Source organism: Vipera ursinii (assembly GCF_947247035.1).
Source record: "Vipera ursinii genome assembly, chromosome: 1".
Taxonomy (NCBI): Eukaryota; Metazoa; Chordata; class Lepidosauria; order Squamata; family Viperidae; genus Vipera; species Vipera ursinii.
Window position 1 is genome coordinate 33,540,704 of NC_139512.1, and position 26,984 is coordinate 33,567,687.

The 26,984-nt window shown below is 42.8% G+C and overlaps 1 protein-coding gene across 6 annotated transcripts in view; it reads right to left on the reverse strand.

Annotated features, from left to right (window-relative positions):
- The window catches only part of LOC310638766 (tumor necrosis factor alpha-induced protein 2-like), a 29,735-nt gene extending 8,851 nt beyond the window's left edge, over positions 1-20,884 (reverse strand). For 4 of the 6 annotated variants that reach the window (XM_083360118.1, XM_083360117.1, XM_083360113.1 and 1 more), the window contains exons 1-7: positions 20,636-20,884; positions 14,756-15,122; positions 11,811-12,423; positions 9,950-10,064; positions 3,154-3,276; positions 1,065-1,165; positions 865-963 (exon numbers count right to left, since the gene is read on the reverse strand). In XM_083360118.1, coding sequence (XP_083216244.1) covers positions 865-963; positions 1,065-1,165; positions 3,154-3,276; positions 9,950-10,064; positions 11,811-12,423; positions 14,756-15,104 — 1,400 coding nt within the window. In that variant the 5' untranslated portion in view covers positions 15,105-15,122; positions 20,636-20,884. Of the gene's footprint in view, positions 1-864; positions 964-1,064; positions 1,166-3,153; positions 3,277-9,949; positions 10,065-11,810; positions 12,424-14,755; positions 15,123-20,239; positions 20,473-20,635 lie in introns of those variants that run through there. The other 2 variants (XM_083360114.1, XM_083360115.1) reach the window with 2 other exon arrangements.
- Between the last annotated feature and the right edge of the window lie 6,100 nt (positions 20,885-26,984).

Genomic DNA, 26,984 nt, shown 5'->3' on the forward strand with positions numbered 1-26,984 from the left:
AGAATGAAACATTGTGCAACCATTTGTACAGATGTGATCAATGAGGAAATAATTATTCTGATGGACAATAAGAATGCATGGTAGAAAACAAGTGAGAGCATTTAGAAAAAACATTTGGCTTTTTGGAGACACAAAAATTAATGAGAATAGTATATGCTTAGAAGCATATATTTTTGTTCTGAATAAATGTTTTAGGTATATTAATATCTACACTTGGGAAAAATGAATCATAAATCCTGATTGATTTGTTTATGATGAATGACTAAAAGAATTAGTAAAGGATACATGGATGAGACCAGACTGTTTCATAGATAATTTTCTGATATCAAGATGTTTTGGGGAAAAATGGACATGGAAGAAAAGGGGGGGAAACGAAAGGAACGAGAGCAGAGGTGTCAAACTAGTAGCCCTCCTGCCAGATGTATCACGTGCAGGCCACACCCACTCCGCTCTGCAAAGGCCAAAAATGTTGCTATATGTCACGATACATCACGTGACATGATCAAGTTTGATACCAGTGAACTAGAGGGAAAGTAGAATGATTGTTAAATAGTGTTTGGAAAAAGTATAAGATGAGTCTCTTAAGAAAATCAATGGAAAATGGATGTAAGAAAAGGGTGGGGATGGGGAATTTACTTGGAAGGCAACAAAAGAATTACATTATGAACTGCTATGGAAATGTGTAGTTATATGCTAATGAGAAATATGAAGAAGAATGCTTGGGGTAATGATGCAGTAAAAGAGATTATGGATAAGAAAAAAAAAGAGAAGGTTCAAAATGAAACATTTTGCACAGTCCTACTATGTCTCTTCATATTCTAATACATATGTAAGAAATTTGTAGTATTATCATTCTGTTCTTACCGGAAATTCTTGAAATTGTTAATGTTTGCAATGATTATCGCTTCAAAATATTGATTGTGTTTATTTTCTTTAATGAATATCTCCAGTTTTTTCTTGTAGCTAGAGAGATCACAAAAATGAAAACAATCATTAGTAACTTTACACTGGTATCCAAGCGTGCCGTGATATGAAATCAATTTCCCAACAATTTGCTATCTTACCTTTGCAGAAAAGTCAAGAGTTCTGTCAAAAGCAAGGCTGACATTTGGTGGCCCAACACTGGAGTGATGTCCTCAGCGTGCTTTTGTGCTCCATAGACAGCCTAAAACATCCATCCCCCACAAAACCAAAGAATTACTACTTCAACTTTTTGATACACAACTCTCCCATTCTACAAGCAAAATCATAAATGTAAACATTCCCTCCAACAGGAAACCAAAAAGATTAGTAAGCAAAATAGGATAATCTCAAAGAACAGAAAGAAATGCATACCATTTTAAAATTAAATAATAAAATATAATAATAATAATAATAATAATAATAATAATAATAATAATAATAATTTCAGAAACAAATAGACTAGGACTTCTGTTTTTGACCTTCAAATGTTATTTTTACCATGTTTTTCAACCTACTCTTCCATAGCCCATACCCATCTGATTAGTACTACAAGCTTCCTCTTCCAGGCTGACTGAAACCAGGAAATTCCTAACGACATTAAAGTGACAATGGATTTTTTGTGACAGTATCCACACTTCTATTCCAGAATAACAAGGTTTCCCAGTTCTGTAATTAAGTACTTCCTGCTTATGTTATAAGCTGAACTCTGTGACTCCACTCCAGTAGTCAAGAATGTTGTGGATGTGTTTCAGCACACTTTCAAATGAAAAACAGAATAACCTTAATATGGAAACCTTGTTAGGAAACTTTGAAACTAGAATTTTGGAATTTGCACTGGTTTGCTATGTTTTAATGCATACTGTTTAATACTTAAAGCAGATTTTGGAGCTGAAACTTTTGTTTCTTTAAACCTGCCAAGTTAAAAGTTGCGATAGGATGTGGTTTGTTCCTCTCTCAGCTAATGCAAAATGGTGAAATCCCAATTGGTTGAAGTTCTACAGAATCCGTAGATGGAAGTAAAGCAGGAAGCAGGTGGTGAAGATCACAGCTTAGGAGGAGGAAGCTTGCAGTGTTATTGGACCGTTTTTAGGAAGAAAAAAAGGCAAACAGCAGCCAAAGTAAAGTGTCAATCAAAAAGTCTAAATCAGAAAGGATGGGATTGGCAAGCTAGACATGAATGGGTAAAAAGAAGCGTATTATGGACAAGAATCCAGTTGGCATGTCATCACTGCAGGGCATTTGATGCATGTCATCACCTTCTGATTTCAGCCTGGCTTCTCTACCTTCTGTATCTGCATTTACAACTAATCTCATGGGCAGCCTAGTTAGGATTGGTCCCTTAACTGGAAATCTACATTTCAGTAATTTGCTTGAATGCATGTAAAAGAAAACTCTCTATATAAAAAATAATTATTTCTTGTCAGTAAAACTTCACTGTATCAGTGTAACTTCCTTCCTTTTCTCTAGTAAAACAGACCAAATCTATTTTCGTTTTTTATCTTTAATTTTCATTCTCACATAAAATGGGGAAAATTATGGATAGGGGACTTCCCAGTGTCTATAGGTCTATGTAGTGGGGTTTTTTTTTGGGGGGGAATTGTATGAGAATGTGAGAGTCAGAAGAACAGGGTTCAAATCATATAAAAAATGGATTTAAAATGGTCCTAATTAAACCCATGGATAAGAATATCTGAAATCTATTTGCACAATTCTCAATAATAAACCAACCTAAGAATTTATTAGGCAGTCCAAAGATCTGGAATGAAATGGTGGAATGAAGGAGTACTGTAAATGTACCAGCGACCTTAATAGTGATTAGAAAGTTCTACATCAAGCCATCCACCATTTTCAAAGTTTCATTGATTTGCTGTAGTCAGAGTAGAAACAAAAATAGTTTTGCTTCCCATTTTTTGTCCTGGCATATATTTTCCTTTTAATTCTCCCCACTGAGATTAGTTGAAAATTACTCTTGCAGACTCAATTATAATAGTGTGCCAGAACTGGGAATGGGCTGATGGGGAAAAAAAATCCAGTGAAACTAAGATTGCTCTGAATGTCCAGGAATGCCTTGAGATTCTTCCACTATCAGGGTAGATCTATAATTATAGATCTTTCCAAATGAATACTGAAACAAATTTTCAGGAGCTGATTGCACAATTCATAAATAAACATAAAGTACATGTTATTTACCTTTATAGCATCTATTGATAATTCACTATGAAAACAATCTCCCAATATGTGTGGTGCTGTCCCTTGCATCCATCTCTTGACTTCGATTTCCAAAGATCTGTCCAGCCAACATCTAACAGAATCCTTTGTAAGATAAGAAGACCAAATATACAATTAGCAGCTATCTCTCTAGAAATACACATATATTTAAATCTAATGTGCTCTTAAAATGACTGAATAGCAGCTGTGCTGCATGCTATGCTACAATTCTTCTGCTAAATCAAAAAGTATACATGAACAAGGATTTTGAATGCTGGGCTTCAGTTTAGTAGTCCTTTGCCTACCCAACTGAGCTACATAGGAGTTATGAAATGAAAGCTAATAAAGAGCCAAAATGGTCCATATGCAACAAAGTGTAGTTGGGGAAACTTGGGCTGGTTTACCATATCATCCTAAACTAAAGTTTGTTTTAACAATGGCTTATTAAATAACCCATAATAGTTGTAATGGAATGTGGGAATTAATCTGAAAGACGAGAAAGGGGAAGAGATGCTGCTTAGGGAACAATCAGATAAAAGGGGGAGTAGTCCACTAGGGACGCGGTGGCTCAGTGGGTTAAGACGCTGAGCTTGTCGATCAGAAGGTCGGCAGTTTGGCGGGTCGAATCCCGAGTGCCGCGTAACAGAGTGAGCGCCTGTTACTCGTCCCAGCTTCTGCCAACCTAGCAGTTCGAAAGCACGTAAAAATGCAAGTAGAAAAATAGGGACCACTCCGGTGGGAAGGTAACAGCGTTCCGTGCGCCTTTGGTGTCTAGTCATGCCGGCTACATGACCACGGAGACGTCCTCGGACAAGCGCTGGCTCTTCGGCTTTGAAACGGAGATGAGCACCGGCCCCTAGAGTCGGAAACGACTAGCACGCATGTGCGGGGGAACTGTTCTGAACCAGCCCTCTTCTAGCAAACCCCTATTCAAAAGAAGAGACTGGAGAGCGTCCAAGGCTAAAAGGCTTCTGCCAAGATTTAATTACGCAGTTAACAAAAACACTAGAGCTTGTCTTCTCAAGCGGAAAAGTTGCTTTCAGCAACCAGCCCCTCCCCAAACACTCCTTTTATAGAGAGCTCAGGGCGTGGTCTCCCTGTGCCTCCTCCCGAGGAGTCCCACATTCTTTCTTTGTTTGTTCCTGCTCGACTGCCTCCTGCGTCGGGCGTCCTTGAACAGGGCCAGCTGTGGGTCATCATCTTCCGCACTATCGGGCTCACGCAGCTGAGAAGAGGGCCCCGGCTGGGAACTCTGCCAAGCCTCCACGCCATCATCAACCGGTTCGTCTCCCACACGGTCCTCCTCCCCCTCATCTGAGTCCTCCGACACATCTGAGCCGGCTGCCGAAACCACAGGCTGGCCCTGAGTCACAACACTATCCCGCACCGCAGGGTCCTTCCCCCGGGTCTGCCGATCCGGATGCGGTCGGGATGGGAACTGTTCGTGAAACGCAGTCACCAACGCAGGGGCATGAACGGCGGTCGCGTCTTCCCATGTGAAGTCCTCCGGCCCGTACCCTTTCCACTCGATCAGGTACTGGAAGCGACCTTTCAGCCAGCGGGAATCCCTGATGCTGCCGACCTCGTACTCGGGGGTGCTGCCTCCATCACGAGTTCCTGATGGGGGAGGTTCCGCTTGGCGAAGTGGACAGGCCGGTTGTTCGGGGACCAACAAGGACCGATGGAAGACGGGGTGCACGCGCAGGGAACGTGGCAGAGTTAAACGATAGGCGACCGGATTGATGACGGCCTCGACTGGGAACGGTCCAAGGTAACGGTGGTCCAGCTTCCTCGCCGGCCGAGTGGATGGTAGGTTCCTGGTGGACAGCCAGACCCGATCCCCCACCGATAGTGGAGGCGTATCCCTTCTCGACCGATTGGCGAACCTCTTGTAGTCGGCCTTGGCCTTCTCCAGCTGCCGTCACACCAACCGATGGATCGCCTGTAACTCCGCCATAAATTCGTTCGCTGCCGGCTCCGATGAGTCCACGGGAGAAAGGGGGAAAAACCGGGGGTGATAACCCACGTTGGCTAAGAACGGTGTCATCTGCGTGGAGGTGTGCTGCGAGTTGTTAAAGGCAAACTCGGCTATGGCCAAATAGTCCACCCAATTGTCCTGCTGCAGGTTAACGTAGCAGCGCAGATACTGCTCTAAGATGCCGATGACCTTCTCGGTACCCCCGTCGGTCTGAGGATGATGCGCGGACGAGAGGCAAACCTTAATGTCCAACGCCCGCATCAACTCCTGCCAGAAGCGGGCTGTAAACTGGGGCCCCCTATCGGAGACGACTCTATCGGGAAGGCCGTGCAGCCGGAACACCTGTTGGATGAACATGCGACTAGTGGCGCGAGCTGACGGTAAGCCGCGACAGGGGATGAAGTGCGCCATCTTGGTCAACATGTCCACCACCACAAACACTGTCGTGAAGCCGGAGGATGGGGGTAGATCCGTCAGAAAGTCCATGGACACAGCCCCCCAGGGTCTCTTGGGTGTTGGCAAGGGCTGCAGTAAACCAGGCGGGGCCCCTGTCGCTGACTTGGCCTGCCTGCAAGGAATGCAGGAGGTGACATAAGACTGGACATCGTGTCGGACTCGGGGCCACCAGAAGGTACGGGAGACCAGGTTCAGAGTCTTGAACAGGCCAAAATGCCCCGCAGCCGGGTTATCATGACACTGGCTGAGGACGAGTCCCCTGAGTGGCCCTCCTGGAACATAGAGCCGGTCACGATAATACAGGAGTCCATCCGCGACCGACCAAGGTGAATCTGGCCCCACCTCTTCCTTCCGCTGAGCCACCCACGCCTCCTGCTGCTGCGCCTCCCGGATCCGAGCCCGTATATCCACCGGCTCCCGTACCGCAGCAAAAGACTCGACGGGGATCACTGTCCTGGGCGGAAGCTTGTCTTCCGCTCGGGTGTATTCGGGCTTTCTGGACAGAGCATCCGCTCTCTGGTTGTGCCCGCTTGGTATGTACCGCACCCGGAAGTCAAACCTCGCAAAGAAGAGGGACCACCGGATCTGGCGTTGATTCAAATTCCGAGCGGTCTGCAGGCTTTCCAGATTCTTGTGGTCCGTCCGGACCTCAATCTGATGCCGCGCCCCCTCCAGATGATGCCTCCAAGCCTCGAACGCCGCCTTGATGGCCAGCAGCTCCTTCTCCCAGATGGTATAGTTGCGCTCCGAGGGGTTCAATTTCCGAGAGTGATACGCGCAAGGGAAAAGGGTACTGCTGGGCGTCGTTGCCTGGAGTAACACGGCCCCAATGGCAATGTCGGAGGCGTCCGCCTCCACAACAAACGGCCGTTGCGGGTCGGGATGTTTCAAGATGGGCTCCTTCATGAAGGCGTCCTTCAAAGCCTGGAACGCCTGTTGTTCGGGGGCGTTCCACTGGAACCGAGTCTTCTTCTGCAGGAGCCGGGTGAGGGGGGCTGTCAAGGCAGCAAAGCCAGGGATGAATGTCCAATAGTAGTTGGCAAATCCAAGGAGTCGCTGAACGTCCTTCACGCGACGCGGGGGTTGCCAACTCTGCAACGACTCGACTTTACTCGGCTCCATGGCGATGCCCTCAGGAGAAATGCGGTGACCCAGGAAATCGATGGTCACCTGGTAGAACTGGCACTTCTCCAACTTGGCAAACAGCTGATGTTCCCGGAGGCGCTGCAGGACCTGACGGAGATGCTGATGATGCGCTTCACGCGACGGGGAGTAAATCAGGATGTCGTCCAGGTAAATCACGACAAACTGGTCCAACAGATCCCGAAAGATATCGTTCATAAAATGCTGAAACACAGCGGGGGCGTTGGTCAGGCCAAACGGCATCACCGTGTACTCGAAATGTCCATAGCGAGTACCAAACGCCGTCTTCCACTCATCACCCGGCCGAACCCTGACGAGGTTGTAAGCTCCACGCAGGTCCAGTTTCGTGAAGATCTTAGCCTCCCGGAGTCGGTCCAAGAGCTCGGGGATGAGGGGCAGCGGGTAGCGGTTACGCACCGTGATGGCGTTGAGTTTCCGGTAGTCACAGCAAAGCCGTAACTCGCCCGACTTCTTTTTGACGAAGAGCACGGGTGCAGACACTGGCGAGGACGAGGGCCGGATGAAACCACGAGCCAAATTCTTTGTCAGGAAGTCCCGCAATGCAGCCAACTCGGGCTCCGACATGGAGTACAAACGCCCCACTGGGAGAGGCGCATCAGGGACTAGATCAATGGAACAGTCATAGGGCCTGTGCGGGGGTAATTGGTCCGCCTCTGACTCGCTGAACACATCAGCAAAGTCGGACAGTTCGGGAGGCAAAGAAACTCCTGAGGAGCCCTCCACCTGGCCGGCACAGATATGGCGGGTGTGGTCCACGCACTGCAAACTTGGGAAGGTGACCAAGTTCTGAGACCAATAGATCTGTGGATCATGCGCCCGGAGCCACGCCAGTCCCAAGACCACGGGGAAGTGCAGATCCGAAGTGACGTAAAACTGAATGGCCTCCACATGGGTACTGATGGCCATACACACGGGTTGCGTGGCGGCCGTAATAGGCCCGTACAGGAGCACTCGACCATCGATGGTCTCCACAAGCATGGGCGGATCCACTGGACACTGGGGAACAGCCCATTTGGCCACAAAGGCCGAATCCATAAAGTTAGTGGTAGCCCCAGAGTCAATTAAGGCATGGACCGGAATCCCCTCTGGCTTGCCAGGAAGGATCAGTCGTGCCTCCAGAATCAAATGCCGTGGAGGTTCACAGGCACCGTCGGAACGGCGTCGCTCGGCGTGGTCGTTGTGGGTCGCCCGATCTTTCACACCGTCTAGATCGGGCTCGGGCCGTTTCCCGATAGCAAAGCAGGGGACTTTCTTGGGGAAGGCTTGGTCACTGACGCCCGCTGACGCTTCTTCGGGCAAGAAGCAGCCAAATGTCCAGGGTCCCCACAGTAAAAACACAACCCCTCCGATCGTCGTCTGTCCATTTCCGTCACCGATAGACGGGACCTGGCGGCACCCAGCTCCATTGGCTCCTCCCTCTGGACTGGGGGCTCACGCACAACAGGGGCGGCAGGGGTCTGTGGGGTGGCACGGCGACTCTTACGCTGCTGCAGCCGGGCATCGATCCGCAGACAAAGATGGATCAGCCCATTCAGGTCTGAGGGAATGTCCACGCGGGCCAGCTCATCCAACATCTCCTCTGACAAGCCATCCTGAAAGGCATCCACGAGCGCAGCCTCATTCCAGGCGGAATCCTGGCTAAGCAGCCGGAAATCGCTGATATAGGCCTGTAGAGGGCGCTGACCCTGCCTCAAAGCTTTCAGGCGTCGGGTGGCAGTCTGCGCCTTAATCGGGTCCTCGTACATGAGGCGCATATGGTCACAAAACCCCCCAAAGTTATCCAACAAAGGGCTAGGCTGTGCCAACAGAGGCGTGCCCCAACGAGCTGCATCTCCCGACAGAAGGCTCAACACGAATCCCACCTTATCTCGGTCAGTGGGGAAATCAGCTGCTCTCACGCTGATATAAAGCTGGCATTGTCCCAGGAAGGCAGGAAACAGTTCTGGTTTACCAGCAAATTTATCCGGCATAGCTATCTGACATTTCCTCCTGGGTGGGGGTGCAGCATGTACCTGAGCTTGCAGTTGTGCCACCTGAGCTGCCAGCAAAGTGAGTTGCTGGGTGAGCTGGGCATTCTCGGCAAGAAGCTGCTCCATCGTAGTAATAAGGGGTGGGTGGCTGAAAGCAAACTGTTCTGAACCAGCCCTCTTCTAGCAAACCCCTATTCAAAAGAAGAGACTGGAGAGCGTCCAAGGCTAAAAGGCTTCTGCCAAGATTTAATTACGCAGTTAACAAAAACACTAGAGCTTGTCTTCTCAAGCGGAAAAGTTGCTTTCAGCAACCAGCCCCTCCCCAAACACTCCTTTTATAGAGAGCTCAGGGCGTGGTCTCCCTGTGCCTCCTCCCGAGGAGTCCCACATTCTTTCTTTGTTTGTTCCTGCTCGACTGCCTCCTGCGTCGGGCGTCCTTGAAAAGGGCCAGCTGTGGGTCATCATCTTCCGCACTATCGGGCTCACGCAGCTGAGAAGAGGGCCCCGGCTGGGAACTCTGCCAAGCCTCCACGCCATCATCAACCGGTTCGTCTCCCACACGGTCCTCCTCTCCCTCATCTGAGTCCTCCGACACATCTGAGCCGGCTGCCGAAACCACAGGCTGGCCCTGAGTCACAACAGGAACCTTTACCTTTACCTTTAGTCCACAACTGAGCAATGGGCAGAGAAATAAACTTAGAAAGGATCTGCTCTAATTAATCACTTGGTAAAAAGAGACAGCAGGAGATCTGTACTTTCAGACTTGCAAGATTCCTTTAATGTCTCCTTGTAATCAAGTAGGATTAGCTCACTGTGTTGCATTTTTTGTTTGGTCCATTTGGGAAGCTGACAGTAGCTTACAAGCAGCTTACAAGCCACAGTGGTTTTGTTCACATATCACATTAAATCAAAGCTAAATAAACCAAACTATGGCTTCAGTGCATGTGCATGGGGGGGGGGAATCCAAAAAGACAACGTGGTGGGTGTGAACACAGAATCCAAGCTTTGTTGGGGTTTGATCACAAGCTTGCACCTGCTATCTTGATTTTTTTGGGGACCCTCAGATGGGCAAGATGTGAGAACTCAACTACTTTGAAAAGTGACAAGTTGTATCTACAACTGAAGAACAAATGTGACACAGTGCATAAATTTTTACATGAATATAACAAAGTTGCAAAGCTATGGAGTAAAAAATAACTAGAATTCTTACCGCTTCATGAATCAAATAAGTCTGTTCAAGCCGTTTAATCCGTTCCAACGGCAACAAGTTTCCAAGACTAGCTTCATCCAACTCATTAACTAAAACACTGTGGTTTTTAATGTCCCTGAAATAGCCAAAAAGTATCTCATCAGCTGGTAACATATTCTTTCCTCATTGTTTTATTCAATTTCCCCAAAATTCTCAATATAAAGCAGATGTGAAAGTAGGATATCTGCCACAGAATGCTTGGATTCAAATGTGAAAACCACCCATATTGTATGACCAACATTTCACATTTGACTTTTGAAGACTCCTCCTCTTCAAAAAATTAATCGATACTGGCAACCTTTGTAGTGACAATCCAAGCTACTGAAACAGGTGGGAAATGCATTTAAAATAAACTTTTTAAAAGAAGCTAGATGAAACCACCTTGCAATAGGCAAGAAATATAAAAAGCACTGGAGTTGAATTAGTGGGGAGAACTGAGGACAATTGTTCAAAGTTCATTGAAAACAGATACTGCTTTTGAATATCCATATCCGGTCATTGTTCTATTTCCTCAAACAGTAATTGAAGGCAGCTTACATTTAGATATTTTCAAGACTGCCTTTTATGTTACAGCCAAAGTTCTTGATAATCCCCATTAGAATCTAAATAGACATAACAACAGTCTCCATTATTGAACAGATTCAACTATATAACAGGTAACAATGAAAGATGCATTCTTAATCCTATTCTGATCAACACAGGGCTGCTTTACACCAGCTTAAACTATTTGTTATCTACCTCAGCATTATTTTCTAGGGGTGTAAGATTTTATTGACTTCAACTCCAGTAATATTTGTGGTTTTTTTCAATCATAAGCCTATTATAATTTGTTTTTGTATGAGTTTGTACATTCCTTAAAAATCTGCATGAAAAATGGTATACATTTTCAGATGAATGCATTTTCAAATTTCCCTGCCAATGTGCATTTCAACAATTTCCTTAAAGGCCTATTTTTAACACATTCTGATGGAATTTTCTCTTAATGCTTCCATTTTTGTATGCATTTTTAATAGGAATCTCAAAATTGAGGGCCAATTACTTTCCAAATTAAGAGGTTACTGGATAGATTACTGGTATGTTTCTGGCATGATTCAAGACGTTGGTTATGACCTATGAAGTCCTACATGGTGTAGGGCCTGATTACTTGACTGACTGCTTATCTTCTGTGATATCATACTAACTAGTTCAATCCAACAAGCTTTGGTGGACTCCAAGTCACTTCAGTTAAACAATGTGATCTAACAGGACCACAGAAATCTATCTCCTCTGGAGTGATGCCTGCATCTGGGATGAGATTCCCTATAATATTTATGCAGTCTCCATCCTGCTGCCTTTCTAGAAAGCCTTAATAACCTGTTATCCCAGGCTTTAGAGGTTAGCTAGCTGGGCCCCTGCTAAATTATATGCAATTATACTTAATCAGACCCACCATCAGCTTCTGTTTCCTCTTTTATTTTTTATAATTATATTCTGTTTTTATGTTTTATTATTATATCTTTATTATTAAGAACCGTGGTGTGCAGTGGTTAGAACACAGTATTGCAGGCTAATTCTGCTGAGTGCCAGCAGTTCGATTCTCAATGGCTCAAGGCTGACTCGGCCTTCCATCCTCCAGAGCTTGGTAAAATGAGGACCCTGATTGTTGGGGGCAATATGCTGACTCTGTAAACCACTTACAGAAGGCTATAAAGCACTGTGTAGCAGTATATAAGTCTAAGTACTATTGCTATTGCTAGTGAATGCCAGTTTTATTGTACCTTGCCTGGAATTGATTGGTGTCTAAATTAGTAAAACCCAGATAAAAATATAAATCATTACTTACTTTGGATATAAATTTTGCACCCAGCTGAGAAGAAGGTAAATATCTTCTTTGCTCAATTCAAACTCAGCAAACATCTCCATCTGAGATGAAAAGTAATGGTGGTAGAACTTGGCATAAGTGTTGCACACCTGAAAATGCTCAGGGTAATGGTGTTTAATATGCTGGACCACTGTGATCATATCATCCTTCATAGTCTTACCCATATGCAAGAAATTGTTAGCCATGGTAGAGAGGTCCTTGTTATTAACCAAAGGAGGCGCTTTCATTCGTTCTTCTACGGATTTCTGAATAGTGTTCCTCCATTCCTCTTTCCATGTTCTGAGCCGCGAATGAATAGATCTCTCCTCCTCCTCCTCTATCCAGTTAATTATTGTTTTCACTGCATTATTCAGCAACTGTGGCTGTGTTGATGCTATGCTGATAGATGACTGTATGATGCTGAGGACCTCTTGATATAAAAGTTCTAATAAATCCTCAATTTCAGTCTGATCGCCTAGGGTTTCTTCATCATTTCTGTTGTCCAGATTGCTGTTGGATTGTTTTTGCATGACAATGAGATGTTGGCTGGCTTCATAAAAATGTTGGCTCTTAATCAGCTTTTTGATTTGGTCAACTGGCAAAACAAAGTAGAAACACTATGGTAATATCATGTGATTGATAGGTTACTAATTCATTCAAGTTATATTCCCCCAGTTTCAAGCTGAATGTACTCAGAGCAGTTCAGTCTAAAAGTGTTTTTTTCAAGGAGATAACAAATTTATATTGGTTTCTTAGCTACTGTACACTAAATTTGTTCTCCATTATTTCAAGTTTTCATCTTAAAAAGGAAGAAAAATACTTTCTGAGTATGCTGAGTTGGGATGAGTTTTATCCTTCACAGTGGAGTGGTTGAAGGATCACCCCCAACCTATACTACTTCAACCAAGGAAAACCATGTGAGAGCTCACCTTGATGGGATCTCAGCTAAGAAAAAGAAATCCCACAGGATTTCTTGACCTTAATAAGCTTTTAGTATCATTTTGGACTTATGCTCCTCAAAGATGCAAACTTTCTACCAGTAAAAAGTGAAATAAGCTAAGACAAAAGACTGGTCTAGGAGCCTTGTATCTTGCTATTTCTTTATTAAATGTTTCTATTACTTTATTTTGTTGAACTGATCAGTCCATTTTGAAAATAAATGTAATGCACCATTCAGGAAGTATCTGTTATTCTGAATGTCTACAATCCAAAATATTATAATCAATTAAGATCATTTGCAGAATTATATCAATATGTAATTTACGTGCATTTAATTGCTCTGTCTGGATACAAAGAATTTGCATTTCATGGATACAAAAGTATTTTCTGTTATTTGGGAGTGATACCTGGATCAACATTTTGACTACTGCAAAGTTGATTGCAGTGTACTTCTACTGAACTGTGGTTTCACTGTATCTTAGTCAGGTATAAAGTTGTGTTTCTGATACTCCAAAATCCATTTGAGTTTTTACAGAACTCCTTTATGATTAATAATAATCATAACAAATCAGGAGCTCACTGGCAGAAGAATAATGTTCTTCTTTGAAGTGTTAATGGGTAGCAATTGCTCTGTGTCAATTCTCTGAACAATGATAAATGATGTGTACATTAGCACAATTTTATTGTAAATCTGTAATGCAGCACATGCAAAGACCTGAGAAGGCTGGAAGAAAAGAGAATACAAGGATAAGTAGTGGCATGAGTGCACTGTTGGAAGACTTGAAGGATCAGGTTAGAAAAAAATCTCTGCAGTCATAAGAGTTGACCCTTACTTGATGACACATAATCATCAAAAGATTGATAGTAATAATGTCAGGAAAATCTCTTTGGCAAGGAATTCCAAAAGTAAGTGTTATTGCAAGGACCCTCTAACTAGAAGCCACCTAGTAACTCTGTAGTTGGAGAATCATGGATGAATCTCTTTCTCTATTCAGAGTAGCCTTGAAAAATATCACAACTTCTCTTCTTTCTGTTCCCAACCCTATTATTTTTTAAAATATCAATGCTGTGAAGAATATATTTAATACATTTATATGGCTGCCTATATATATATATATATATGGCTCTGGGAAGCTAACAATTAGTAATAAAATTTTAAAAAGCCAAAATTAAATAACAGCATCAACAGCATACAAGAGCAAATGAAGACACTCAGAACATCTCACATTCCAATTAGCCATAAAGTGGGCTCACTCATATTATCAAGGCCTCAGGCCAGATGGTATAATCAGGTTTGAAATGTCTTGTGAAAGGGCGGTGGGTGGGTGAACAGGGGGTATTTAAAAGGGAATGATTTCAGGGTAGGAAGATAATCCAGAGAGCATAAGCCAATTTGAAATCTGTTTTTAATTGATCCCAGTGGAAGAATTGTGGTAGATATTAAAAACATATTTCTGAAAGTTAATAAGTTTGACATAGGGATACTTAATTAAAATAAAATGTCTTCTCTTTTGTGTCATTCCTTAGGGATGAAAAGGGTTCATATATCATGCATTAAGTATCAATTGGACCTGGCAGTCTACATTACCCTCTTACTCTATCAAAACCCCACTAACTATTTCAGATGTCATTTCCTTGCATGATGGCAGATATAATTTTCTAAAACAAGAATGAATTTTTCAAGATGTCTAATTCTAGTGAAATTTCGGCCCATTCACTCTTGAAATTTTGTATTTCAAAATTAAAAACATTTTCATTTTTGAGATTCTGTGGATACTTTTGAGTGCTTGATGCCTACCTTGCCAACTCTTCTTATAAATTTACAACCTGGACAATAATATAATAGCAGGGGCTTCCAAACCTGGCTGGCTGAGGAATTCTGGGGGTTGAAGTCCACAAGTCTTAAAGGTACCAAGTTTGGAGACCCCTGAGATACAGCAATATGTGTCAATATATACAGGCTGTCCTTCCATGTGGTCATTCTGTACCTGTAACTGGTTGACAGTTTTCCTCCTGAGGTTTCTTTACTTTTCTTTTCCCACCTTTGTCAAATAAATGAACAATTTTTTTTCTTAGTCCTTTTTTATGCTTGTTTTTAACATGTTCTGTTTCAGTGACTTCCAAAGGTGATTGGGAAAAATGTTCAAGGGGAGGAGTCTGCTTGTGGTTTTCAGTTCTCATGTGGTTTTTTGGATGGGCTTCTTCAGAGGATGATTCAATTGACAATGAATCGGATTCTGATTCCGAAGATGTTGAAGGTTTGGGTGTCTTCTTGTTTTCAGTCTGTTTAGCAGGTTTTGGAGGACTGCTATAGAATAAAGGCATTGATTTTAGCATCTTCTTCTAGAGAAGACCCTGCAAATTATATTAAGAAATTATCAGATCCATAATTTTCATTCAGTAAGTAAAAAGACAAGTAATACTGTAGGAAAAATAGAGATAAAATATTCCCAATATACTATGTCAAATTATCACCATTAGTTGAGAAAGCAAAAATATTCTGAGATGCAAATAATAATGTTTAACATTATGTTACAATATTTGGATTATATGGTATTCTACGATATAAGTGATAAAAATAGTTAAAATATTGTAGGTTTATAAAATATCTTCTGGTTATTGTGAGTTTCAATATTGTGCAGACAGTCCTCGGGTGACAACAAGAGCTAGGGCTGGAATTATCATCACTAAGGAACTCATGTCACACGACCATGTTGCTTAGGTACAGCCGTTTCAGCAACCCCAGCTGTGGTGGTTTAAACAAAGGCCATTTAAACATGGGTCATTAAACGAGGACCTCAAGTGACGGTGACTTTTGGAAGTCAGCAGGGAATATCTGAAACCACAATGACCTGTACATGACTCACAGTGACATCATAATTACGAACTAGGAGTCAAACATCCAGATTGCAATCATTGGGACCCTGGGATACTGCAACAGCCAGAAATCCATTGATTGGTTTTAAGTCCCCCCTCATTCATCAACATCACAAGTTTGAACAGTAGTAGAAAAAATGGTTGTAACCTGAGAACCACCTGTATATGAACATTCTTAATATGCAATAGGAAGCAGAAGTTATATTTATTGTAGACCCTGAAATCATATTTGTGGGAAAGAAGAGTAAAGCACACAATTCATTAATCAGCATTGATCAGTGGTGTACTTATAAGCATCCCCAAGGACTTTGGGGCTCTAGTGCAAGTAAGCCTTCCTTCTTGTTACTGGGATAGTTAGTCTGCAGTTTGTAATCTTTGCAATAATTGTTTGTGCATTATACTCTGGAATTCTGGGAGTTGAAGTTAACACAAGCTAAAGTTGTCAAGGTTGAGAAACATTTCTCTGTCCTAAACTGATACAGCATGGCTTGCTGGAGAATTCTGGAAATTGAAGTTCACAAGTGTTAAAAGTTGCCTAGGTTGGGCACCTTGCTATACATACACTTCTTTTAACTAAATGATTAAAGCAAGCATTTGCATTCTTCCATGGTAACTCAAAGGTTACAGAAAAATGTATTAACTAAATCATATTAAGCAATTTTAGAAAAAGCTCCCTAACCTGAAGACTATTTCAACAATTACTCAGAAATGGTGGTGGGCTCCCATTCAAAAGATGTGTTCAATATCCATCAAGCTCAATATTCATCTTTTTGCTGGATTTCTGCACTGAACATGAGGCTGGATTTAATAGTGTTTAAGTACACTTTTCCAAATGCAGGATAGTAAATTGAAATATTAAATACAGAGCATGGAGCAACTGAGAATCCATGTGGAAGAGGCCTGCCATCTTTCTCTGCCAGCTTCTTTCTTCTTCAATTCTACCAATTATCAACTTTTCCCAATCTTATGTTCCCCCAGATACATTGGATTGCACATGTCCTCCAGTTCAAAACATCTAGAGCAAGGGTCTCCAAACTATGGTCCATGGCCCGGTACTGTCAGAATAGCTGGCAACCCCCCCCCACTCACATTAGCACCGCATGGATGCGCTAGCACTGCCACCAGCATCACATGGACATTAGTGGTGCATTTGCACATGTGTGCAGCTCCAACGCCCCACCGCAGGCGTGTTTTGCCCATTTGTGCATGTGTGCACACTAGTGGTACCACCATGTGCGTGCCCATTTGTGTGTGTGCACATGCTAGTGGTGCCACCATGTGTGCGCATACATGGGCCGCAGACCCGCACATTTCCCTAATCTTCTGTTTCCTTCGGGCCACCAAGCTGTAAAGGTTGGGGAGCTCTGATCTAGAAAATACTAGGTTGGAGATGGCTGTATCATTTATTTCTTCATTAATCTTTTTTTAAACTTTTTGCTGTATTTACTTTCTGTAGTTGAAATTTGGATTTTAAGTACCTATAAGGCTGAAACTATGTTACTCTTTATGGGGAAACCATTGGTACCTCATAAATCGTAGTACTGAAAATAACTAAGATTCATGAAAAAGGGCATTTGCTTCTGGCAGTAGCATTTTTAAAGGACAGCAAACATTTTGCTACTTCATTTGCTTTCTGCGTATTTTTATCACTTTCTTATCTCCTGTGCCAAAGCAATGTGCCAGTTCGGGATACACTGCAATGTTTGCTCCATCTCAGCCATGTATCTTGGATTAACCCTAAATATATGCAATGAAAGCAGATTATCATATCAAGAATATGTTCTGCTGGTTAAAGATTTTGCAGGTGACTATAGGTAATTCTGGTAAATACTGCTGATTTTGGCCCACCGCCACTGCAGACAAGTAGAATGTCTGTATATTTTCAATTATTTATGCAAAAGATTTTTGTTTTCCCTTGCTAAATCCATGCACAACTGACAAGACTACAGATTTTTTCAAGGCAAAATTTCTCCATAAAGCAGAGAAAATGTATAGCGACCTAAAGCAAAATGACTGGCAAATACATGAGCAGTAATCACTTAGAATAATACTTTTTATTTTTAATCTATTGTTTATTTTTCTTGTGATAGAAAAAAGGGAGATATTGACAGCAAGGAAGGAATAGAACCACAATCTAGCTGTAATTGCATCTCAGAAACAATGGCTCTATAATTTTCCAAGATTAAAATGATACCTAAGAATTATGGGGAAAGCACACACGATGTGAAATGCTTCCTTTCCCAAAATACACTCCAGAATATCTATAAATGCAGATTTTTTTTAAAAGTAACATGACATTTACTGTACTGTACTTTGATACTCACAAAGAATTGTGCATTAGTCCTTAAGAGCAAAGTGCCTAAACATTGATGCTTTCTTTGAACTATTCCTTGCCACTAATTGAAACTGAAGTCTAAAACATCTGGGTAACTTTATGATTTATATTCAAAACCATTATGATTAAACACTGGATTGTCAATCTATCCTAATACATTTTTCCCCATATCACATCTATACATTCTAAGAGAATATATATTTTCAAAAGTCGCTCAACTTAATTAGTTTGAAAAGACTATAAATTTATTTTTCATCCTATTTTTCAATTTTTTTTATAAATAACATACCCAATATTCCTTCGTCCCCCTCAATAGCTACCTGAGGTGGGTTGAATTGAGAAAGAGCGACAGACCCAAAGTCGCCCAGTTGGCTTTCACGCCTAAAGTGGGACTAAATTCAGTGTCTCAGTTCCTAGCCTGGTGCTTTAACAACTAGATGAAGCTGATTCTCTGCTGAAGGATTTAAGCTCTGTGCAAGCAGGGACAGAGTTGAAATCCTTCAGCAGCAAGTTCAATCAGCCAGTCCCAGCCAGCAGCAGCTTTTCCACTGACTTTCTAAGGAAAGGGTGCAAATGACAATGACATGTTTGTGGGCAACTTGGCAGTCAGTCATAAGTGTGAACAGGTTGACTAGCGCCTGATCATGTGACTGTGGGGTGTGTGTTAGTGCAATGTTTTATGACAGGTTGTAAATCACCCCTGAGACCATTGTTGATATGTACTGTCATTAAGCAAACGGTCATAAGTGAAGGACTATCTGTATAAACATTAGGATTAAATAAAAACAGTTCAAAATTTAAGCATCAGAAGCGCATCAAATCAGTTTCATTAATCCCATTTTAAAATGTTACAACAGAAATTTGGTTTTGTATCTTGCAAAAAGAAAGGAGGGAGGGGTATTCAAGAAAATAAAAAAAAACATTTGACACTAGAACAAAGTGAAGACATTCCAATCCAATACTTTCATAAATTTCACTAATTTCAATTAAACTGGAGCATTGTTCTGTAGTTTGAATATTTTTGATCAAACAATATAAATGGAATTGCTTGAAACATCACCAGTTAAGGAAATTTGCATGCTGATTCTCTGCACTTATGAATATAATTGTAGACACAAATGAAAGTTTATATATTTCACCCTACTTCAGAAGAAATTTTACTCTTTTAAAATGAAAAGAAATAAACCTGGCATTTCAAGACTCCTGAAAGAATCTAAAAAACCTCCAGTCCTAAAGATGACCTTTTAGCTTCCTCCCCATCTGTATTCTATGGCTTGGCTCACTTGCTTGATTGGATCATTGCCCATGGAAGTTGGAATTCTGTGGTTTCTTTGGGCTGCTGATGTGAGAGGATATTTGGAGACAGATGGAATTCTGTGATAAGCAGATTTCTTTCTACACCCTACAGCTGCCCCATCCTTCCTTAAGAAGAAAAATTGCTTCCCTGTAGGGTTTGTTCAAACCACTATCTCTGAGAGGTTATTTTCCTTACAAACCAAATCTGGTTTTCAGATCCTGGTTTATTATGAGACAATTCAGCTAGCCAGCCTGGTTTGGATAAAGTTCTAAACACACCCCAAATTTAGGTTTTCTTGTCATGTATAAATAAAATATATAAGATCTGAATCCACTGTGTACCTCTGATTTAGAATATTGTATACCTACATGTTGGTTGAGTCAAATATTTAAAAACCACTAATACTGACTTGGCTGACCTTAATGAACCCACTTTTTAATCCTCATTGAAATACTGCAATTTTGTTCAAAAGTTTTAAACCATGGTTTGTTAATCTGTTAGATTGAATAAGCCATATATGACAATTCATATTCAACATAAGCAAGTCTTTCCACTGAACGTGTGGGATATTAATAATAAAATTATAACATTGGAAATTGCCTTTGTAACACATTTGGAAGGCATCAGATGGGAAACGGCGACCACAAGCCATAGTTTACAAGCCATCAATAGCTGGATTCGCACAAAAGCTTAAGTCTCATATTTTTTTCTTAGCATGTGGTTTCCAATTCTGTAAATTCCCGGTCATGGTTGCTATAATACACTTAACAGATTACCAGGAGCTCCCCTAAACCTGGGAGGTCTTATTTTTAATTGAGACTACCCTGAAAATCAATTCCCAGGTTCCCGAAGAGAACCGGGACCCAGCCAAAAGACAGGGACAAGGCTAGGCGACTCTTCCAGGAAAGTCTATTATTGCATTTGAAGAATTTGCCGTTACACAAACACATGTACGACGTTTACTTTGCCTTCTCTTGAGCGTTTCCAGGAAAAGCAGAAGGGCAGCAGAATCCGAAAGGAAAAGGCGATGGCAAGCCGCACCAGGCTGGAGGGAGAGGGAGGAAAAAAAAAAAAAACCTTCGCGAGATCCGCCACTTCCATTGCATTCATACATTACACTCAACTTTCTGGACTTGCCCCTAAATCATAAACCAACCAACGGGCTGAAGTTGCACAAGATGCAAAAAAAACCCGGACCGAAGTCGCACAAGCTGCAAATAAATTAACCAAGATGTAAACTAATTAAGATTAAAATAGGTGGTGCAAAGAGAGCCCGAGCGCTAGATCTCTATGAGAATCGGGCAAGCGACCGCGACGGCTCAGACGGCGGAAAGAAGCGTGTAGTAGGAGGCGACTTACGGTGTCTGGTAGTCAGAGCTGGCAGGCGAACCGCCTTCCTCCACCCTCGGGCTGATGCACGGGCTTTAATTTTGGTAGAAGTTGCGTGCAGGCCTATATAACAGGAAGGAGGCGAGGCCCACGCATCCCTGGGGGGTAAATGGCTGGAAACTCCGCCTTGCCACAAATGAGCCAAGAGGCTCTGGGAAAATTTCCCGGAAAGCGGAATTTCCAACCATCCAACTCCCGGTCACTGGAGGGGAGATTACACCTCCGGGGAGGCTGGGGGAAAAAAATTAGTATCTTAGCAAAGATAAAAAACCCCTTTCCCCTTCCGCACGTTTTTGAGGGCCGGCAGAAGAGGGTGAGGGTGAGGAGGCAGAAGCTGCTAACTCCAGGCGGTCGCCTTTCGCTCCTCCGTTCCGACGGTTCAACAGTAAGGCTTGGACACACACACACACACACACACACACACACACACACACACACACACACACACACACACACACACACACACACCAAAAACGGAGAGGGCAGGCAAGCGCTGGAAAGCACCGCTGCCGGGCCGTTTGTCCGCCCTTCTCTGAAGAAGGAAAAGCCGAGCGCTGAAGCCAGGAATAGCAAGATAGTCACGCTTGCTTATTCACCTCTCCTAGAGCAGGAATAACAGGCTTCTACCTCCAAATGATTCGGAGCCAGTGCTTTTTTTGTAAAAGAAAAAGGTGCCGGAACTCACACATGTCATACAACCCGCCTTGCCTACCCTTCAAGGTTCCATCCAAAAAAGGTGCCGGAACTCCGTTCTGAGCGTTCTATGAGGAAAAAAAAGCCCTGTTTGGAGGGTAGATAGACTACTTTTGTTTTTAAGTGGTAGTGGTCACGTACTGGGAACGTGTCTATCCTGAGTGGTTCTGTCTTGAAGATTTCTTGGTCACCCAAAGATCAGTTACTTTCCTCTGCAGAGAACCACATCCTTCAGATAAAAGCCACAGCCTCAAGTCTTTCTGCGGCAGGCATCCAGTAAATACAAAGGGGTGGGGGGTGGGGGGTGGGGGTTCCTTGGTGCCCTCTGAGCTTGCTTCTTTTCTTGCAGACGTTTCCTTAACTCAAAACTAGGTAACATCATCAGTGCGCAGGGATGGTGTTACTTAATTTGAGTAATGAAACGTCTGCAGGAAAAAAAGCAAGCTCTGAGAGCACTCCCTCATTTCAACCCTAAGCTACAAATATTCTCCTTTATTAATAAATACTAGATTTTGTAGTCTAATAATCGCTCATCACCATAGTATTCTTTCTTCCTCTTTCTTGGGCAAGATGGCTATGGAAAGGGTATATGGCTCTAAAACCCACCAGCAGGTGATCAACAGGATGGGAGGCCAAAATTCTCTGCAACCAAAACTCTGTCCTGTCCTTAAAGCCGCAGGTGTCTCATTGGCTTTCCCTGCCCTGATTCTCTAGATGGGGTTACATACATTCCAGGGTGTATTATTTCCTGTTGCCATGCCAGTTGGGCATAATGGAAACTATAACCAAGACAATAGAAACCAGTAGGTTGAAAAAGGATAAGTTACATGCTGTTTTTAGAACTGGGTGGGTATAATTCAGATGAGCAAATAACTGCAGATTTATTTATGCTCTAAAAATCCATTTGTGTCTTCTGTATTTTCTGGCCAGTTTTAGTGTGGTGGAGGAAGCTGGAGGTGAGACTATTTTACTATTTTGCTATTTTGCTCCTCCCAATTGTCAGGCATTTACTGGCAGAGTATGAAGGTTATGCCTAGGACAGCTGCTGTTCCCTATGACTCTGCATTTCTTTTTTATTCATAGGCTGAAGCTCTGTTCATCTCTGGCAACCCCAACATTATTAGAAATCCTTATGAATCATATCATGCTTTCTAACTTACATAATGCACCATTGTATGAATTAGGAGATGGTGATGGAAATTCCCACCTGCATAGCTATTTTAAGTTGATTCAATTAGAGATAATTGTGGGATGCCTCAAGTACTCTCCTATACTATAGAAATAGTGGCCTATTATTTATTAATATTTAATAAATATAGTTTTATCAACCATGTGAGAGAATATTTAAGATTAAGACTACAAAGGTCTAGACGGTATAGCACACAGATTATTGTTTTAGAACTTCCTTGTGTAGTCAAGAGGAGAGTGTGTGGTAGGAATGTGTACAGGTAGTCCTTGACTTACAAAATTTTCGGTAACCAGTTTTTTGTCTACTGCTAACCTTCAAGCTATAGATGATAGGAACTGTGGTCCAGCACAAGTGGACAGTAACAGGCTAAGGAGAAGCTGTTTTGGTCATTATGTACCTAATCCTGGAAAATAAATTGTTGTCGTGACTGTTGCAACTAAATGTTTGTGTTAGTTTCTTGTCTTGCATAACAGTGTTATTATTTCACTCTTGTAGAAAAAGCCAAACTCTGCACAACAAGCCCATCTGTTTCTATTTGGTGGATGGGCTAGAGTTCCTCAGCACGTGGAATCAGATCCTGCATTAAAAACCATGAAATATTGTGAGACGAATCTGTATCAAAGAAGAATGCTTTGAGCATGCCATTTAGAGAGCCTGGATTTGGCACAGCACACTGAAGCCATGATCTTTGGTCAGAGTTTTTGAATTTGTCTCTAAAAGAATTACAGTATTAATTTTTTTGTTTCTGATCAGCTCCAAATGTTGATGTAGCAATGGGTAGGTCAAAAAACTGGAAAGGGGAGGGGTGCACATGCACCCGAGTCCATCTGAGTGTCTACTGTGAGAAAGAGGGATGCTGCTAAATGAAATGAGGAAGAAGGCTTAAGTTGCTATTTAACATTACACAACTGCATTTCTTCTTCTTCTTTTACTAGGTAACATCACCAAACAAAATTATAATTTCAGTATTGTTCTTTTAAAACTTCCAATTTCCACATTTGCTAAGAAGCAGACTTTAAACTGTTACAGAAAGTTTATTGTGTTTCAGTTGCTGAGCTGTTTGTTTTTATACATATACAGTCAGGTCCAGAAATATTGGGACATCGACACAATTCTAACATCTTTGGCTCTATACACCACCACAATGGATTTGGAATGAAACAAACACAATGTGCTTTAACTGCAGACTGTCAGCTTTAATTTGAGGGTATTTACATCCAACTCGGGTGAACGGTGTAGGAATTACAACAGTTTGCATTTGTGCCTCCCACTTGGTAAGGGACCAATAGTAATGGGACAATTGGCTTCTCAGCTGTTCCATGGTCAGGTGTGTGATATTCCGTCATTACCCCAATTACAATGTGCAGATAAAAGGCCCAGAGTTCATTTCAAGTGTGCTATTTGCATTTGGAATCTGTTGCTGTCAACTCTCAAGATGAGATCCAAAGAGCTGTCACTATCAGTGAAGCAAGCCATCATTAGGCTGAAGAAACAAAACAAACCCATCAGAGAGATAGCAAGAACATTAGGCGTGGCCAAAACAACTGTTTGGAACATTCTCAAAAAGAAGGAACGCACCGGTGAGCTCAGCAATACCACAAGAACTGGGAGACCATTGAAAACTACTGTGGTGGATGACCGAAGAATTCTTTCCCTGGTGAAGAAAACACCCTTCACAACAGTTGGCCAGATCAAGAACACTCTCCAGGAGGTAGGTGTATGTGTGTCAAAGTCAAAAATCAAGAGAAGACTTCACCAGAGTGAATACAGAGGGTTCACCACAAGATGTAAACCATTGGTGAGCCTCAAAAACAGGAAGGCCAGATTAGAGTTTGCCAAACGACATCTAAAAAAACCGTCACAGTTCTGGAACAACATCCTATGGACAGATGAGACCAAGATCAACTTGTACCAGAGTGATGGGAAGAGAAGAGTATGGAGAAGGAAAGGAACTGCTCATGATCCTAAGCATACCACCTCATCAGTGAAGCATGGTGGTGGTAGTGTCATGGCGTGGGCATGTATGGCTGCCAATGGAACTGATTCTCTTGTATTTATTGATGATGTGACTGCTGACAAAAGCAGCAGGATGAAGTCTGATGTGTTTCGGGCAATATTATCTGCTCACATTCAGCCAAATGCTGCAGAACTCATTGGACGGCGCTTCACAGTGCAGATGGACAATGACCCAAAGCATACTGCAAAAGCAACCAAAGAGTTTATGAAGGGACAGAAGTGGAATGTTATGCAATGGCCAAGTCAATCACCTGACCTGAATCCCATTGAGCATGCATTTCACTTGCTGAAGACAAAACTGAAGGGAAAATGCCCCAAGAACAAGCAGGAACTGAAGATAGTTGCAGTAGAGGCCTGGCAGAGCATCACCATGGATGAAACCCAGCGTCTGGTGATGTCTATGCGTTCCAGACTTCAGGCTGTGATTGTCTCACCCGAGTTGGATGTAAATACCCTCAAATTAAAGCTGACAGTCTGCAGTTAAAGCACATTGTGTTTGTTTCATTCCAAATCCATTGTGGTGGTGTATAGAGCCAAAGATGTTAGAATTGTGTCGATGTCCCAATATTTCTGGACCTGACTGTATATGTGTGTGTGTGTGTGTGTGTGTGTGTCTCAGTGGGTTAGGATGCTAAGATTGTCGATCAGAAGGTCGGCAGTTTGGTGGGTCGAATCCCGAGTGCTATGTAACAGAGTGAGCACCTGTTACTTGTCCCAGCTTCTGCCAACCTAGCAGTTCGAAAGCACATGAAAAATGCAAGTAGAAAAATAGGGACCACTATGGTGGGAAGGTAACAGCGTTCTGTGCACCTTTGGCGTCTAGTCATGCCAGCCACATGACCACGGAGACGTCCTCGGACAAGCGCTGGCTCTTCAGCTTTGAAACGGAGATGAGCACCGGCCCCTAGAGTTGGAAATGACTAGCACTCATGTGCGAGGGAACCTTTCACACACACACACACACACACACACACACACACACACACACACACAGGCTTCGTCTCAATCCTGCCAAGACTGAGTGGCTGTGCATACCGGCATCTCGGGTTAACCAGACAATTCCATCTTTAACGATGGGGGGTGAGGTGTTACCCCGTTGATAGGGCTCGCAACTTGGGTGTCCTCCTGGATTCACGGCTCAGTTTTGAAGACCATATAGGAGCCGTGATCAGGGGGGCTTTTGCCCAGGTTCGCCTGGTGCGCCAGTTGCGACCCTATCTGGACCGAGATGCCGTACGCACAGTCACTCATGCGCTCGTGACCTCCCGTTTAGACTACTGCAACGCTCTCTACATGGGGCTGCCCTTGAGGACCACTCGGAGGCTTCAGCTGGTGCAAAATGCAGCCGTGCGAGTTGTGATGGGGGTTTCCCGTTACTCCCATGTAACACCTCTGCTCCATGAGCTGCATTGGCTTCCGTTTGCCCTCCGGGTGAGATTCAAGGTGCTGGTGATGAACTATAAAGCCCTAAATGGCTTGGGTCCAGGATATCTGAGGGAACACCTGCTGCCGGCATCAAGTTCCCTTCGTCCTGTGCGCTCCCACAGGGAGGGCCTTCTCAGGGTGCCGGCGGTAAAAGAATGCCGGCGGATAACACCCAGGGGGAGGGCCTTCTCAGTGGGGGCGCCTGCCCTTTGGAACCAGCTTCCCGTGGAGCTTAGGACTGCCCACGACCTTCGCTCATTTTGCTGAGACCTGAAGACCTGGCTCTTCGAGCTTTCCAGCCCAGGCTGAGTTTTAATTGGGGTTTTAACTGGGGTTTTATATTTTTTTCATGGATTTAGTTTAATCTTTTTTAATTGTTCTTAATTTTTGTATTGATGTTTTATATACCCTGTAAACCGCCCTGAGTCCTACGGGAAAGGGTGGTATATAAATTCAATAAAATTCAAATTCAAATTCAAATTCAAATTCATATATATATATATATATATATATATATATATATATATATATATATATATATATATACACACTACACACACACACACACACACACACACACACACACACATATATATATATATATATATATATATATATATATATATATATATATGTATGTATATATATATATGTATATAAAGGGACGCAGTGGCTCAGTGGGTTAGGACGCTGAGCTTGTTGATCAGAAGGTCGGCAGTTTGGCGGGTCGAAAATATATATATATATATATATATATATATATATATATATATATATATATATATATATATATGGATCTTTGGTTATTCGGGTTTTTCCCCGCGTAGAACTAAAGGTGTAGGGGCGACGTTTCGACGGAATCCCATCCGTCATCATCAGGCTGGTGGCTTCTGCTTCCTTCTTCTGGGAGAAGCATGTGGCTGTTTGTTCCTCTTTTTTAAACTGCCAGAGGGGGTGTGTTCTGTGGGTGGAGATGTGCTCTGATTGGGTGGGAGA